Genomic DNA, 17942 nt, shown 5'->3' on the forward strand with positions numbered 1-17942 from the left:
AGAAGAAATCAGTGTTTCAGACATACTCTTTTTTTCTGCCAAATCAGTGACCACAGAGTTTATTTTTACTACTGCATTTTATTCAGTAATGGCAAAGTTCATTCATAACTTTTTTAATCAAGTCTTTTACATTCCAGGCTAACAAGACACACCATTGAAAAAACCTTAATACAACTTCATCACGTTGTTCCTAGGGTTACTATTCCACGACATCACTTTGAGCCAGTAGGTAACTCTCATGCTATGTAGTTTTTTCTAGAATCCAGTCTGAATACTCAGCAACTTTTGTGTAGACACCTGGCTGCCTGGGGCGAGCGCACCCTTCGCCCCAGCTGGTGATGCCCACCAGATACCACACCTTCTCGTGCTTGCACGACAGCGGCCCTCCTGAATCTCCCTGTGTCACAGGAGAAAGAGCATGCAAGGAACAGCTCGCGTCAGTATTTCTCTCACAAAGAAAATCTTGATTAAAATTACCATCATTCACCGTTAACATCAGCATAACTGCCTAGATTTCAATTACTTTTGCTCAAGGCTAATTGACAGAGTACTGAAGCAGGTTTACTGTTTTCTTGTAAATTGAGTTCTAAATCCTTTACAGTCATTGCAAATAACTTCCACTTCCCATTAAGTTTCAAAGCTACAGTGTTTTGTTTTGTTTTATCTACATACACATGATTTAAAACCCTATGAAGACTACATGCAAGTGAGAAAAAAAAAGTGTATTTGCCAGTGTTTTCTCTTATGACCTTGGTTTTAGTACACAAACCTCAGTTCTCTTCATGGTTTGTCTTGTTTGAGTGACACTGCCCTCCCTTGGATAAAACGCATCTCTGTTTTCTTTTCCTATTCCTAACTGATCTTTCTGAACATAAGGTTCTTCAGCATAGCTATTATGAGTTGTTGAAACAATAGCAAGTGTGTTATTTTTATGAAACATCATCTTGATGTTCTGGTACACTGTATCAGATAAAGAAAGCTTAATTGGCACAGAGGAAAAATTACTTCCCAGCTTCAAGTATTTTTATTCCTAATTACTCACTGCTGATCATAGTAACAGTAAAATTATAACATAAAAATTTTAACTGCTAAAAGGTTAAAGTGAAAATACTGTATTTGGTAGAGAATTTAATATTACTAATCAGACTATTTTCTTCCTGCATAAATTAACTTAGAATATTTAAATTAAATGCATGAGTTTACACTCAAGCAAATAATTTGGCTCACTGAACTCAAGCTGTTGTGACATTTTCTATTCTAATAATGAACAGACCAGTCTGCTCAAATTGTCTTCAGCCTTCCATTCCTCCTGTATTTTAATAGCGTTGCTAGCACCCTCCCTTCTAGTTTGTACACAGTGGATGCTTTAAAATAAGCTTTCATGTACTGTATTTCTTGTCAAGAAATAAAAACATCACATAGGAAATCTGCTTTTATTGGAGAAATGCTTTGAGATACTATACTTGCCCTCTTTGGATTTCTGATACTCCCAAGGAATACCATTTTATTCCTTAAATGGATGAGAGACACATATACGCACTTGGAGTTCCCTGTCCATGGAATCTATCCCTAATGATTTCAATGACATAAGAAATGTTTTGCACATACCTTGATTTTTCAGTGCTTTTGACAGACAAAAGTGGCAGCTTAATCAACAGCTCTATTGATAACAATATTTTTCTAATGGCAATTAAAAATAGTTACAATATTCAATTATATATTTGAACAAATGGTTGGAATATATGATCATATACTACTTCTTTTCATTACCTTACAAGCATCCCTTCCTCCTTCATCATAGCCAGCACAGATCACTTTGTCACCTATTCGGCGCTTCCGGTACCTTGCCTGGCATTCCTCTTTTGACATCAGGGGAACAGTAACCTTCTGAAGAATATCTTGTACGCGACCTATGTAATAGGTGGTATGAATAGAGAAATGTTTACATCTAGCAAAATAAAAGCTAAAATGAAACTCTAGAAATCCCCATACAGTGATACTACAAAGTTGGAGGCCACTGTTTTTAGAGTGTTGTTAGATGTTCATGACACAGATTTTCCTTTTTTTTTTATGTTAGTAAACAGTGTGAATGGTTGGCTAATTTGAATGGTTTTATAATGCCATTTTATGTCTCATGACTGGGCAAGCTTCAAATCTCCCTTGTGATCTGCAATGAGTAACAATGAGTACAGCTTTCAGGACATTGGCCCTTGGAACCTGTGCTCCCAGTAAGACCATTGCTTTGTGTTATTAGCAATTACTTCTTAGTAATGTATTACAACAGGTTTGGAATCTCAGTTGCCCAATATGTGCCGCTCTATGCCATAGTAGTTTACAAGATGGAGAAATCTGCACATAGAGTAAATAAGAGTATTTGAGAGCAGCCTTGTCTTAGAAACTAACAGAAGAAATTAGCCTATACAGTATCTGTCTAAGTTTGTTAGATTTCACATTGAACTCTAGCCTTCAAATAGGAAGGTGCATAAAGGAAAGGACTCTATTTAAATAGGTGTATTATATACACACACACACAAAAATTTACACATATAAAAATGTAAATACATGTAAAACTAGACTTTCATAATTAACAGCTTTTTGGCCTACCTCCACGTAAAATCAGAGGAGTTCAAATCCCATCTACTATCAAAACACAAAGGTCATTGGCATTGTTTATAATCGACCTCCAGAATCATAAAAGCAACCAACATACTTTAATCTCTGATTTCTAAAATCATACAAATGCAATCACATAGAAAGAAAAAAAAGCATGGGTTTTGTGCTGAGTGTAATTCAAAATCTCACAGTTCAGTGATAAATTTGTTGGCTCTTTTCAGCTGGGAACATGAAAAGGAGTGTGCATTCCAGGTATGTACTGGATTTTGCCAGTAGATTAATCTAGAATCTAAAGAAATGTATTTGAGAGCTGTACAGGATATATTTAAGGTTGCATTCTTTCAGATTTCAAATTATTGAATCAAAGAATTTATCAAATCTATTTTTTTGTCAGAGCATGGAGTTATTTAATTATAATGTCATACATCTTTCATACATGTTTTAAGATGTCTTAATAGAAGTAGATACTAGTGAAGAACTATATTACAGTGCTGGCCAGATAGCAATAATGGAACATGAATCTTGCAAATAGAAGAACTCACTGCTTAAATATTTATCTGTACCTTTTTCTTTTCTGTAACCCCATCCAATTACCCAACAGTCAGTATAAAGTATGTTAGCATCTTCCTTTGATGGCAGGCAAATAGGTAGTTGAAGATCTAAAATATGATTAAAAATATTAGTTTGTCCAGAGACAAGTGTAACATTACGGTTCTGTGGGCACCTACACAACCCCTGATGATAGCCTCCATGTTATGCTTTGTCCCTTATACTATACATTGTTCCAGTCACATAAAGAAAAGCCACCCATTTTCTTTTCGAAGCCAACAGAATGAGATTCTCTTCAAACCCTAGTAACCACATGTTAAAGAAAGCCAGCCCAGGTGTCATGCACTGCTGTACCAATGCCAGCCCTCTGTCATCCTGCACATTTCAGAATTCCTCTGAAATACACTACATACCAGTGAAATTCATAGGCTTATCAAGTTTCATTAAAGCAATGTCATATCCAGTCTGTGCGTATTTATACTGAGGGTGAACAATAATCTCTTCCACTTTGAAGAAGGGCGTATCCTCATTTATTTCTGATTGTTTTAAAATACCAGCATAAACACGCCAAATGTTGGGATTCTCAAGACTGAGGGAAAAAGACAAACAGTCAGTGTGTGGCAAAAGATTTGCACTGATTTAGAGTTTGAGCGTAGGTGACAACATCTTCTGTTACTCCTGAGTGTACAGTGAATAGCACTGAGGTAATTCTTTCCTTTTTTTTTTTTTATTTCCACACTTAAAACTAAAAAGAGGTTTGCTTTATCCCATTCCCTTCACTTCTTCTGTTTCTTTTCCTGCCCATATTTTCAGCCCCACATCAGTTTTCTCTCTCCTTTATGTTCAAACTCTCATTGTCCTGATCCTTCATCCTCCTTCCCCTTCTGTTGCCTTTATTTTCTCTTCTGCTCTTCTCCTTTTTTTTCTTTTTCAAAACTTCAAGGGCCTAATTTAAGCCCTGAAAAAAATACATGACATTCTTTCCATTCGTTCCAACACAACAGTGTTGCTAGTAACCAAAATAGAGTTGGAAATATAAATTCAAGTAGTGTCTATTCAGACACTTATTACAAAAACAAAACCAGCCACCAAAATGAATGTAAATAGAGATTGGAAAGTGTAATACCATAGACCCTATGAAAACTTCAGTTAATCTTTATGATTTCAACTTTACTTTAAGTTTAAGCAATTTTTCATTGTGATATTCTACCATTAAGGCAACCTAAAAAATTTGGTAAATGCAATTAAGATGATGCAAAACTTATTCTACATAAATTTTCCAACAATACTGAATATTTATATATGAATTCATAAATATGTTAGACTTAATAATTTTCAATTAACATAGAATATATATTTTTTTATTTTTCAAGCATACCTTCTCCCTTTGCTTTTTATAATACTATTAACTTTTACCTTGGATAGCAGGTAGAAAATAACATACTTTATATAGGGTCTTTTAGATGGTTTAACCACTTTTATAAGGTTTGTCACTGGAGGTAAAATAATGCCAATGTTACTCCTTGCTAAAGCAGTAACGGGTAACATACTACACTGCTTGAGGAGAAGTGCCTGAATTCAGATGACACAGCTGGATCAACACCCTTTTTGAAGCATTTTCTCTCTTATCTGTCCCTCCTCTCCCATCAAACTGAGTAACAGCCTTGCAATTTTCACTCTGTAAATGACAGGACAACCTCCTTTACAGGTGGTGACTATCTAACACATGCAATCACCGGCATGACAATTAAATTAGTTCTTCACAACACAGCTGATTTCACGACCCAGATCTGATGGCATTTTAATGGTCATTAACAGTATGGACTACATGTCAGTGCAAATTAGCAGTGCTTTGGGTACTGGTTGTGCTAAATCTTGTTCTTATACCTGAAATCTTCATTAAAAATAGGGTATTAATTGTCTGATCGATAAAAAAATGGAAAAAAATGTTAAAGGAAAATCAGGGCAACAGGGATCTGGATGTTTCATATAAAGCAGAGATAGGTCTCAAGTACCAGAAGCAGCCGAAGGGGACTCCCACAGAAGTTTACTTTGTGTCCTGGTCACCCTGCTGCTGAAGCTATAAGATTAGTACCATTTCTTAAGTGCCACAGAGAAATCCCTGAGATAAGTCATTTGACTTTTGTGAAATGGAATAACCTAGCAACAGCTTTTCCTTGATAGGTGATAGGGTATTACAGTAAGAAAAAGCTTGTATCACATGAGAATGTCTAAGTTTCTGTAGGTTTCTGGTGTCTGCTTTAGAATTTAATCTTCTAGATGCATAAGGATAATCTTGCATCAGTGTTACAATACTACGTTACAAAGAGACAAAGTATGGAGTTACAGTTACGTTAAGAATATGAATTGTCTACCTTAAAAGTTTACCTTTTGGTTACATTAAATTTGGTTACATTTATTTTATTCTGGTCATCATTTTTATTTTTTTGAAAGGTGGATCTCAACTCACGTCACACACTAGATGAAATTTTTGGTTTTATTTGTACATTTACATTTAAGCCTCACCTCATGACGCAGTGAGCAGCTGTAAGAATCCAGCGGTTGCTGATGATAGAGCCCCCGCAGAGGTGTCTCTGACGAGACAACTTCACGTGCAAGCTGACTTGCCATGGCCATTCACCAGGGGAAGAGTCTGTCCCTCCCACAATCCTAATAGTTCTTGCAGAATGCTGCATACACACTACAGAAATAATTCAAAACTGTGCTTAAAAATAATTCACACTCACGAAGGAAAAATGAAGATGAGACTACTGCTGATCCCTGAATAGGGACTGACCTACTACAAAGAAGGTGATAAATTATATATTCTAATCCCTTTATGATTTATGATCATAAAAATCTATTAAAACCAAGTTCACAGTGCCACAGTTGGTGTTTACAATGTGCAGACCTGGACAGCTTCACTTTTTCAGAACACACTAGCTTCACAAGGCATCCCACTGGGACAATGCAACCAATTAAATAAAAAAAAAGAAAAAAGAAAAAAAAGAGAGGTTTTGGCTTCCTGTACTGAAATCAGTTAAGCACTGTCTCTTTAACATGAAAAAAAGTTTTACTTACCAGTACTGGCTTTTTTTTTACATAGTCTTAGTGAGTATCCAGAGATCCTTCCTGGCCCATGTACTATTTCCACTGGAGATCCATTCGAGGACATTCTTAGGTGACACTCACACTTTCTGACAATTAATTAATGCAGAGATTCAGTTCATACCCTTTTAATGCAGAACACATACATTACCCCCTCACCAAGCCTGCGGAATGATTATTTCATCAATCTTTGAACATTTTAAAAAATAAATCTCACCTTTCTTCATTGCATGAATCTTGGAGGGAAAAGTAGGTAAAAAATTGGCAGCGGATCACATCTGTGCAAACCTGCTGACAGGTTCTGTGTCCTTTAGTGTAAGTGACATTGAGTTCATCTCCCAAAAAATCCATGTGCATGTAAGTGCGAGAATTGCAGGCTGTAAGAATGAGTGCATTCCAAGCATCAGAAAATCTATTCATCTGACTAATTTAAAATTAGTATTTTTATTGTAATTTATTGTTTACCAGGAAAGGATCTTCTGCAATTTAGGAGACTAAAGCCTGATACAGCATTTTCTTGTGATATAAGTGCCTCTGGTATCCCACTTGTTGATGTCTTCAGAAGGCAAAGATTTCTAAAATGAAGAATTTTTTACAATAACTAAATCTGTTCTCACATCCTAAAATTGATTGTTTAGGTACTGGTAAGGGAAGGTTCTTTCTTAAATGCGTTTCTTCTCCCAGGTCTCTATCTGTAAAACTATTTCATATAAAAAAAACGCATTCACTGAGTTCACTAGATCACACTAAATTGAGGGGGCTTTTGTAGGTTGTACAGTATTTATACATATGTAGAAAAGGTGACTTTATATGATATATGCCATCTCAGCTTTGCTTCTCCCTGAAATTCCTTTGAAACTTTATTCTTCTGTTTTGTATGGAATGCAGATTTTTAACTATTCTCACTACCAAGTATGAAAGAAGGAAGCTCGATAGAAACATTTTTAAACCTGTTAACTTTATCGAAAATCTTTTCAAGTAAATAACTTAATACTGCTGGGAAACCAGATGACTCTCTTGATAATTTCATAAAATTCAGCTTTAACTCATTAAAGCAATTTGGAGGCTCACTCTCTCTTTGATGTGTGTAACTCTTTTCAGATTAACACCAGATATGCAGCTGCAATACAAAACCCCTGATCACACCGGAGAACAGATTAAATGCCCATGGAATATTATAAACTTATGAATACAAAACATACAAAGCTGTGCTTTAATGAAAATAGTCTTTTAACAAAAATTTACATAACTAGAAGAAAATAGTGTTTAAAAAAAGGCTGTGTGCTTTTAAAAAAAAAATCTACTTAGAGAATTTTAGTTGTCATATTCACCTTTGGGATTTTATTTGCCATTCCTTGGTAAAGAACGTAAAGAACAAGCACTTTGGAAAATATGTACAAATAGTTTGGCAGACAGAGATATCAGGAGTGAAAAAACTTGTAATATTAATTCCTGAAAATTCTTGATCTTCAAAAATGTCCGTTTGACAATCTGTAAAAAAAAAAAAAAAAAAAAAAAAAGAATAAAGATGCAACGTTCCAAAGATTTTATTATGTCATCAGAATATTACAGTTTAGAGATTATCCATTTCTATCCTTATGCACATTTTCCTCCCTTTGTGACTGATAAACTGGAAAGACACCACCACATTTTAACCAAAAACTATTTCTCAAGAACTTTTTTGAGTGTGTAAACTCAGGGAGAGGACTACTGAGCAGGGATAAGATTCATATAGAGAAAAAGATAAATTACATGTTAGAATACAGATTTGCTAATCTAATAGGGAAGGCTTTAAACTAGGAACAGTGGAGATCAGTGTACAAATCCACAGTTAGGAATGAACCATGGTAATCTAGGGAAAGCCTAAAATACTTAAGGTAATAGGTAATCTAAGAGGATAATGGGAAGACTAGAAGAAAAATAATGAGATGATCCTCTTAACACTTTATTAAATGCTATTTGAAAAGTAGGCAGAATAAACAGGAGTAATGTACAGTCTGCCCTCTGACATCACCAAAATAACACAGCGGAGGCTTCGCAGGATAATTCACACAACCAGACTATGGATATAGAAGTTACATGAAGTACTAGCATGTTTAGAAAGAGAAGAAAGAATTGCCTTCTCCAAAGATATACTTGAAGTCCTAGTTAAAACCCCAGTGCAACAATAAAAAGAGAGGAAAAGGAAGCACCAGCGTGGAGGATGTTTCTTGAAACTATCAAGTTGTACAGAGAGTAAAAACAGTGAAATGATCCAAAACACAGGACTTGGTGGCAACAGAGAACTTCAGCTGCTGTGAAAGCACAGCAGCCAAGTCAACCCTACCCAATGAGTTATAGAAACATACCAGAAACATCTTACTACAGAAAGGGGAAAACAATGAAAGGGAGAGGTAGAGCTTAATGTGACTCCTGTTAATTTGATGAGGTTTTCAAAAAGCATAAGCATGAAAGGACAACAATACTGGACAGTAATTACACAATAAGAACAACAAAAAAAATCAGGAGACTAGAAAAGAAGTGTCAATTAACTGACAATTAGTAGGCAAGATCCTATGTTAAGGGGAAGTAAAATTCAGGATAACAGATAGTTTCTAAAGGAAATTATATTTAAAGCACAAAGGTGAATGTGGAAGTTGAGGGAAGCTAACCCATGATTTCAATGGTCATGTTTGGTGATCATTATTCAATGACCTCAAGGAAGGTACTTTGCAAAGGGCAGAAATACAGGCAAATTGCTATGGATGTGTAATAGCATGAGTGCATAAGGGCAGAATCAGAAAGGCAAAGTCACAAAATGGAAGGAACAAACTCTTGAAAGAAAAATAATCAGTACTATTTAATAAACATTAAGAAAGGAGCTCAGGTTCTGCTCAGGAAGAAGGAAAACTAATGGCAAAGGACACAAGAAAGGCTAAAGAACTGCAGGGTTTTTCTTCCTCTTGTCATGAAAACAAACTGCAGTTAGATGGTCTACAACATTAGCATTACTGAGCAGAGGTAAAAGTAGAATAGGAAACAGAGAAACTCCATAATATTGATGATTTCAGTGGTCTGAGAATCTGACTGAAGCAATCTCAAAGCTTCTTTGTACAATTTAGCTTTTGGTGTTCACAGAGGGTTGCTGTGATTCCAAAAGCTTGGAAAGGGTAAGCACCTATTTTTAAAATGATGACACTGGAACACATAGAATGTAGGACTCGTCAGACCCATTTCAGATATTTACTACATTTGACAAATCTCTGTCTGGACAGGTATAGCTGACCTGTCTCAGATTAGGACAGATGACCTCCTTAGATGACCTCTTGATCCAATAGTACTGTCTAGGTTTCTGTGATCCCATGATTTATTCCTCCTCTCTCTCCTCTTGCCTTTCTGACAAGACACAGAATGCAAGGAAAGACAGACAGGAAAAAGATTGATCTTCATATGCTTCCAGACGTTCTGCTTTAATTTGTGATGGATCATTACTGCCAAGTCATCAGTGTCATAAATCATAAATGTCTTTGATAAAGTCTCAAATGGCTTTTGATTTTTTTTTAAACTTAAAATCATATCAGTTTTGCATATGCTACAGTCCCCCAACTCTTTTCAAAGTCTGTGAGCAGGACCCTCCTGAATACTGTGATTTTTCTTCTAACCACGATTACATGTCTTTCTTGTATATCTTAATGCAAGAGCTCGGGGAAAAAAAGAAACCCTTCCCTCTGTTCTCCCTCAAACACACAGTGAGGGAATAGCTAAATTTTTACCCTCTCTTCACAAAACTTTTTCTTCCTTTTTTAATTCTTTACAGTTCATTTTCCTTTAAGTGTCTTCATTGTTAAGATCTGAACAAAACTACTTTTTCAATAGTTTCCAAAGATTATTCCTACAATAGGACTATCAGAATCTGAAGAAAATATATTGATACAGAAAAAAAAAAAAGATGCAGTCTCTGTGATTTCTATGAGAAAGTCTTGTATTAGCTCACAGAAAATCTAGTTATGTGGAAGCAGAACACCATCATCATTAAGAAGGGGACACACCACACAGTAAAACAAAGTGGAGGTAGATTAAAAAAAAAAAAAAAAAGAAAAAAGTGAAAGATGTTTCAACTGAGAGCAAAAAGTTGTCATACACTGTTTGATCTTGCACTCTTAAGAGTTTTGACTGAGTTATGATTGCAGGAACAAGCACATACACTGCTTTCATCACAAATCACACAGAATAAATACCCTCTTATTAGCCAATCATATTAGAAAACTGCAGGTCTTCATTAAAAATTTCTAATTGCATACACAGTATACAAACAATTTAGAAAGATTTCAATTCCTCCTGATCTCTGATGGGATTTTGTCTTTCATTTTTGAGTCCATGGTACAACATGCAAGCTGCCTGCAAGCAATTTCATCAAGCTAATCTTATCAGTGAATTCTTTAGATCTTCAAAGCAGGCAACTGTTTTTTGTAAGACAAATGATAAAATAGGAAAACTGAAAAGATCTCAAGCGCCTTTGTGCCTGAGAGTACTAACTATATTTGCAAGAGTAAGATTATATTAGAATTATTTTACATAATGAAACATAAATAACCTCATCATCCATAACCCTTAAAACTAAACTAAATCAGAGATTTTAAATAGTTACCTATTTCAGAAAGCTGGCATGGCTTTAAAGAGAATCCAGACACAACCTCATCACGTACCTTTATGCTGGTTGGAGTTCCTACACTGGCATGTTTCAAGAAGCATTTTTTACTGAGTGACAAAGAATAAAGAAAGTGGTAAGACAACAGGCCATCTTCCTTGGTCTATACCATCCTCCTGGCCACGTAATTCCTACCGTGGTGTATGCTCTGGCCATGGTCCAGAGTAATCTACAAACTCCAGAACAATCTTCAAATGAAGAAGAGAGCTAGCTGAACAATATTTAACTTGTAAAACTGAGCAGATTAACAGCTCAAAAATACGCCTAATAAAAATTAAAACATTTCTCTGGCTGCTCTGAGAATGTTATTTTCAGAGCAACAAGCAGAGCTGGATTTAACAGTGCAACAATGCTGCACACCCATCAATGTAATTTGCACTTCAATACCTCCAGAGGATTTTAATTTCTTCCAGTGCTGTGATAATGAAGTTTGTCTTTCTCATCAATGGATAAATGAAAGCTAATTTACTACAGACATTTTCCTATCTGTAAGTTTGAATAAACATTGCAAGGATGACAAGTCAAGGAAAAAATATTTTCTTGAATAACTTATTGCACCCTAGACTGCTGTGAGATTTACTCTACTAAAGCACAGTACTGTCCAAGGAAAGGGATCAAACCTGTATTTACCGAAAGCCTGCATTGTGAAATGTTTCTGAGGTATATGTAAAAAAATGACAACGGTTGTCATTGGTACATCTTTTTTGACAATGTTGATAGCTGTCAGACATAGTAACATCATAAATTTTCCCTTCCATATCCAGTCCTATGTGGACATCTGGGCTGCAAGCTGTGAAAAAAGAGAGACCAAGTTCTGAAAACATGCTTCTATCCTTCTGTTCCCCAACCTGCACCCCAAACTGCCCAGAAGATGATATGACACAGCCCTCAGAATCTACATTCCAAGTCCCATGCTTGCTTCGGTTACATCATATGTCACATATACTTCTAGTAAAAAAAAAAAAAAAATAAAATCAGAGGTGTAGGTATAGTACCACATGGCAGAGCTAAAAACTGGCGGACATGGCAGTGCCTCTGCCTACGTGAGAGAGGAGCTGTAACCACTATGGCTGAGACCATGATGACATTAATCAAAGCAAGAACTCACAATTAATAATAAAACATACTTTCCCATTTCCAAATTCATAGAGCAGTTTAAAAGGCAAATTGTGTCCTCATAAGCAATAGACATCCCCCATTTGAGTCAGAAGATTTAATTAACACTTCACAAATGGAGAAATGGGACTGCAGGGTTTGAAATAGCTTTCCCCCATGCAGGATGCAGATTTTGCCTCACAGTCAGTGGGGTTTCTTCACAGAACACCAGTGAGCCAGCCATTGGTGGGGTTATAAAACACAATGGATAGATTTTCATTTTAGTGACATCAGTCTGATTCCGCAGTAACTCCAGCAATATCAAATAGCTTATATAGCGTAAAGAATAACATCCCAAACTGAAAACTATTTTGCTGAGTCAAAGCTACTCACAAATACAAATGCAACAGGATGTTGGTAGGAAAGGTCTTTTAAAAGTCCTGGCTGCTCCCAAAGACAAGTGGCAAGCAAAAGCCAGCACAACTGACTTGTCAATAGCTGCAATAGAGAACTTGTGTAAAGCCCAACCCATTTAGCCCTTGCATATTGAGACGTTACGCCAATAAAACTGAAGAATTAGCTGACATCTATAAGATACTATTTGGCCTCAAAGACAGGAAGTGAATAAATATATTCTTCCTTATTCTCTTTCTCTGTAGTACCATGCTATGTTTAAAGCTGATCTCTTAATGACATCATTACGATGGTCCAAGTTTAAAACATATTTAAAACAACACATTTAATAGGCTTTAAATATGCCAGCTGATAACTTGCAGGTATGGCATGGTGACACAGAGATGCTGTGCATGTGATGGGTTTACCCTTGGCTGGGGGCCAACCCACACAGCCGTTCACTCGCCCTCCCCCCACCAATCATGAACAAAGTTAACTCTGTCTCAGCTTAACCCAGGACAGTGCACAGCACACATACACGAAAAGATGGAGCTGCTAATAAATTACTACATGGATTCATGAAGGTAGCAACATCACTTTGTAACTATGTACTTCTGCTTTGCTAGGCATCTGCTCTACAAAGTTGTAAAGCAGGGTTACACATGCCATATGAGCAGCTTGCTGGAGTGGAATTGTAGTAATAAATTAATCTTTAGAACTGGAGCTACCAGTTAAAGCATGTGCTCTCATCTGCCTGTATGAAACAGTGACATCAGGAGCATAATTTCCCCGTTATCTTGTCTGGAAGCCTTGGTGGTGGATAGCTGGGGCTGAAGGGTGAAGACAGTGGAAAATTTTGTAAGCTGTGTTTGAAAGAGATCTGGCAAAGAACATACAAATCACTGCTTGGCTGCTTCCCTGATTCTATTTCTGTTTTCAAAACGTTAATTTTCTAACACCTGCTACACGATACAGAGCACAAAACGCATACATGTGAATAACCATATCTTACCACTAATTTCGATGTTACACTGTTTTAAGGAATGTCCAGAGATAGCTCCTTCCATATGCACTTTTGGCAGCATTTCTGTATCACTGTCTTTTAAGTAGCAGGAAAACCTGTGTTTTGAAATGCAGAATTCACAGCTTTTGCAGTACAACAGACATTTAAAACAGTTTCTCAGGTGAAATGCAGGCTGTCCAATATCCCTTACCATTAAAATTTAGACAACAAGTGCGATTTGGAGAAAGATAGGGTAGGGCTGCATCTACTTTGTTGGCACTGGTGGCAGATGAGATTACTCAGTGTATGTGGAAGCTCCAAAAAGTCTCATTAAAGCAAGAAGCAGAACCCAGGGTCTGGAGGATGCACTGGGCATTGAGAAGACAACCTCATCCTCTCAGGCTACTGAAGTTCTTAATTGTGAGAAAAATATGTGGGGGACAGTAGAGGGGATCATTGGAGATGCGAAATTGATCACATTGTGCCTCAACAATAAATATGTGGCACAGAGGAAGGAGTGCACAGTCAGTTCAGTTTTTCTGAAAGGGTTGGTATGTGAGTGTTAAAGACTGGCCACTGCCATATTTAATCTTTCAAATTTAAGCAAGTACACTTTTAGATCACCAGTTCTAAAGATACATGCATTGTTTTCCATGGCAATCCTGTAGCTTTCCCTGTGTGCCTGTATTCTGTCACAACGCTACCAAGTTCCTAAAATGTTCACAGGAGACCAACAAAAGTCACACAAATACAAACATTTTACCTTTCTGTAGGATCTTTAGTCCATGTTGCTGGCAAATAGGTGAAGAGCAGACAGGTGGGATGGTAAGTACACACTACTTGGCAGTAATTGGCGCTTGGTGTAAAAACCATAATGAGGTCTCCTCCTTGGAAGTAGGTATTTTCATAGATCTGAGTCATACATTCTGATATGGAATAACAAAACGTATAAATTATTAGAGATGAGAGCATGCACAGTTCACCAGGAGAGGGTGAAGCCACTGCTCCTCTTTCTCATTGACCTTGCCTTCAAGACAGTCCTTTGGCAGGAGAAGAGGGTGAGGGGGGTGAGTAACACATTCCTCCAGGAGTCTCATCTTTGCTCTCCAGCAGAAATAAAACTTTCTGTGGCATCTCCCCCTGTTCCGTGCCCCGTACCCAACATGCTGGAGCAGGGCAGTTTGAGCTGAGGCAGAAGCCCAAGCAGCAGGATGGGCCACCAGGCAGGTCTGCATGGCAGAGAGGGAAGGGACCTTCTCAGGAGCAGCAGAAGCATCTTGCATGAGAGGCCAGTATGGAGCACCATTAAGAGGAAAACCAGGAGAACAAAGTGCAGAGACCAAAAAGAGTTAGAAAGTTGAATGTGAAGACAGTCCTATTCTGTTTAGGGATGCTCTGAGGCCAGAGTCACAGGTCATGCTCGTGTGCATAGCTTCAGTGGCTCCCAGTGTTTTATAAAACTTCTGTTCCTTCACACACCACTTTGAACCCCCTCTGACTTGCTTTACAATGAATAAAATACTGTTACAGGAGTAGCATCTCTGGAACTGTCCAGAATAAAAAAGAGCTCAGCTACCACCTCACATGTACAGTTCATCGTCAATCCCATACTGAACTCTAACGAAACCCACTCACACTGCAGAGCCTCCTGCTCCCATCTTCCAAAATGAAGGTGTTTGTAAAATCTTGTGACAAAACACAAAAAAGGGCTGTCTTTGCAGAGAAGCCCACTCTCTTCTTGTATTTTGCCCTCCAAAGGGGTAGCAAATTGGCAAATATGCAAATTTTTATTCCTGTATCTACAAAAGTGCTTTTTCTTAGCTAAAACATAAAGAGAAAATACTGTATTTTTACAGAATGAGAGGAAACTCAACCGAAAACATTTTGTCTAGCTGCTTAATCGGTTGCTATAGAGCTATCATACTGTATCAAAAGCTATTTAAAATTAAAACAAAGGGAACTATCATATTAGAATTTACAGTTTAAAAATATTACAAGTTGATTTTATTTGTTAATGTGATTATAAAATATACTTGGGTTATTCTATGTTTCCTGCATATGGCTAAAATATATAACCTACCCCACAAAAAAAGAAAAATAAAGGAATTATTATAAATATGTGCAAGACAAGCTAATATAATCTAAAGCTTAATTTCTTGTGAATACAATATTTATACTTTATAAACATCCAAATTTTCTGGTGTATATGCTTTGAAGACCTTTCTCTAAAAATTGGTATTTATTATTCTCAGTAGAGTTTCTTCGCCCAACTTTGTCATTAACATAAAAGCATTTTCTGTTACTTAGAACACTCTACGTGCATTCTCAAGTCAAAAGAAAAGAATATTGCAATTATTTGCTGTATCATACATTTTGGATCTCATTTACCTTCTTCTAGTGCAAATTAACACACACCAATAAAAAGATTCATGCTGTAAAACTATATACCATGTAAAACTGTGCACCATGTAAAACTATGCCAGTTCTGAATATTTTAACTTAATGTTTCCTAGGCCTCAGAAATGAGAGTTTAGTTTTCCTGAGATTTCAATCCATGTAAAATGTTCCCTTAAATAATACTACATTTATCAAATAGATTTTGCTAAAAAGCAGTTATCTAACTGTCCTCTGGAAAAATGGTTAATACATTACTGAACATAAACCTGTGTTAGGTCTTAGTTATAATTTATCAGCATAGGGAACTTCAGGGAAATGCAATGCAATTTTTGTAGTTTGACTTTTGCTACCTGAACAGGGTAAATCATTAACACAGACTGACATTGAAAAATGTACACAATCACTAATCTTGCAGCATATCAAAATAATTCTAAAAAAACAATTTACAATAAAACAGTTGGTTCTGGAGTTATTCACTTATTGCAAGAGCCTTTCAAGCATGATACTATGTAGGTGTTACACAGACACTTTTTAAATCAATAATTTCACACAAAGGCAACGTGTGAATAAGACTGAAGGTTGGTTGGGCTTGTTTATTTAAAAAACTTTAAAAGGATGTTGGCTCTGCTGTCCCCCAGTGAGGCTTCTGGGCCAAGTGGCTCCAGCACGATGGCTGTCAGTCCTGTCTCCTACCCAAGGGCAGCATCTGGGAAAGGGCTGAGGCTCCTCTGCAGCCAGGAAGAGGCATCCAGTTTACCCCAGCACCGGGCCAACCCTCCAACTGCCAGCACACATCAGTGCAAACTTCAGAGAGCTCTTATTTGTGCTGGGGGGTAACCAGGTTAGAGGAAAGTCAGCTGAAAAGCATGGGGCACCACTCTACCTCTTGGACCTCCCATCAACCACAAATGGCTCCTGTCCTAAGCTGCTGCTAAAGCTGCTAACCTTGCTGTTGGGTGTGGGACACTGAGCATCACACTGATGAGTTACGAGCTGGATGCAGCCTCAGTTCGATAGAGAAAACTGCCCATAGCATGGTCCTGTTTGTGCTGGGCAAGGTGGCAGGACAATATCAGTGAAGACCCATTAGAAAGTTCCATGTCAGGTAATAGGGTTATGTGAGTTACCCAAGCTTAACTCAGCACAACCCAGCAGAATCAAGGCAGCTCTCTCAGGACCAGACTGCAGTCACTAATCATCTCCCCTTCTAGAAGAGTTGTATGAGTACATGACTATCTTAGAAATTATATATTCACTTACCACTGTAAACGGAAGCAAGTAAGAAAATGAAATTAGAAGTCTGATAAATCCAAATCATCCTAAAAAACACAAAATCATTCTTTAGGATATGTTTAATAAAGGGTGTACAATTGGTTTTATCAAGTATCAGAAGGCATATCACTGATTTGCACATACACTGTTACACCATTAACTCAAAATGACACGGAAAATTACAAATTACAGCTGTGATATGCAGTTATGGTATATATCAAGTAGCACCAGAGAGCAACAAAGGTTTGTCTTTTACTTATGGTTGCAAGACACAAGAAAGCTTATAAGCTTAGAGAATTTCTGCTTCATTTTACAGCAGAATATTTCTTCTTGCTTAGACTGGGAGAAATATTCCACCAAAATATCATTATTAAACCTGGCTCTGTCCCGGCAGTTAAGTGGATACTATTATCAACGTAGCATGAATGACTTGCACTAACTGCTTCTGGTATAAGTCATATAAATTTTAAACAACTTCTTTTTTTTCCCACATACTACAACTTAAGCTGTGAAAGAATCAGATAAATTAACCACATAACACAATCCACAAATAGATGAATATACAGTCTTGTTGCTATGAAAATCTTTCACTGAATATCAGTTGCAATAATGATTACATACCTGAACACACAGTAGGTCTGGATGAATGGATAAGGTTTATGCTCTACTGAAAAAAAAAAGTCAACTGTTTGTGTTAAATATTACTGTGCCTGCAATGCTAACATTTCTTTAATATTTACTTTGAATGGGTACTCTTTCTGTCAATATTGTTACTGATCTTGGGCCACATTTTCAGAGCATACATCATCCACATTGCACTGAAAT

General features: G+C 36.9%; 1 protein-coding gene across 1 annotated transcript; it reads right to left on the reverse strand.

Annotated features, from left to right (window-relative positions):
* Window positions 1-241: 241 nt before the first annotated feature.
* Window positions 242-17163, reverse strand: LOC104462377 (plasma kallikrein-like). Its single transcript, XM_010074294.1, has 14 exons — window positions 17106-17163; window positions 14212-14374; window positions 13458-13564; window positions 11588-11747; window positions 10898-11007; window positions 7602-7761; window positions 6736-6845; window positions 6488-6647; window positions 6244-6359; window positions 5689-5863; window positions 3576-3751; window positions 3177-3272; window positions 1771-1910; window positions 242-397 (listed from the first exon to the last, which is right to left on the reverse strand). The coding sequence occupies exons 1-14, from the start codon at window positions 17161-17163 to the stop codon at window positions 242-244; spliced, it is 1887 nt and encodes a 628-aa protein (XP_010072596.1).
* Between the last annotated feature and the right edge of the window lie 779 nt (window positions 17164-17942).

Source organism: Pterocles gutturalis, unplaced genomic scaffold (assembly GCF_000699245.1).
Source record: "Pterocles gutturalis isolate BGI_N339 unplaced genomic scaffold, ASM69924v1 scaffold13622, whole genome shotgun sequence".
NCBI lineage: Eukaryota > Metazoa > Chordata > Aves > Pterocliformes > Pteroclidae > Pterocles > Pterocles gutturalis.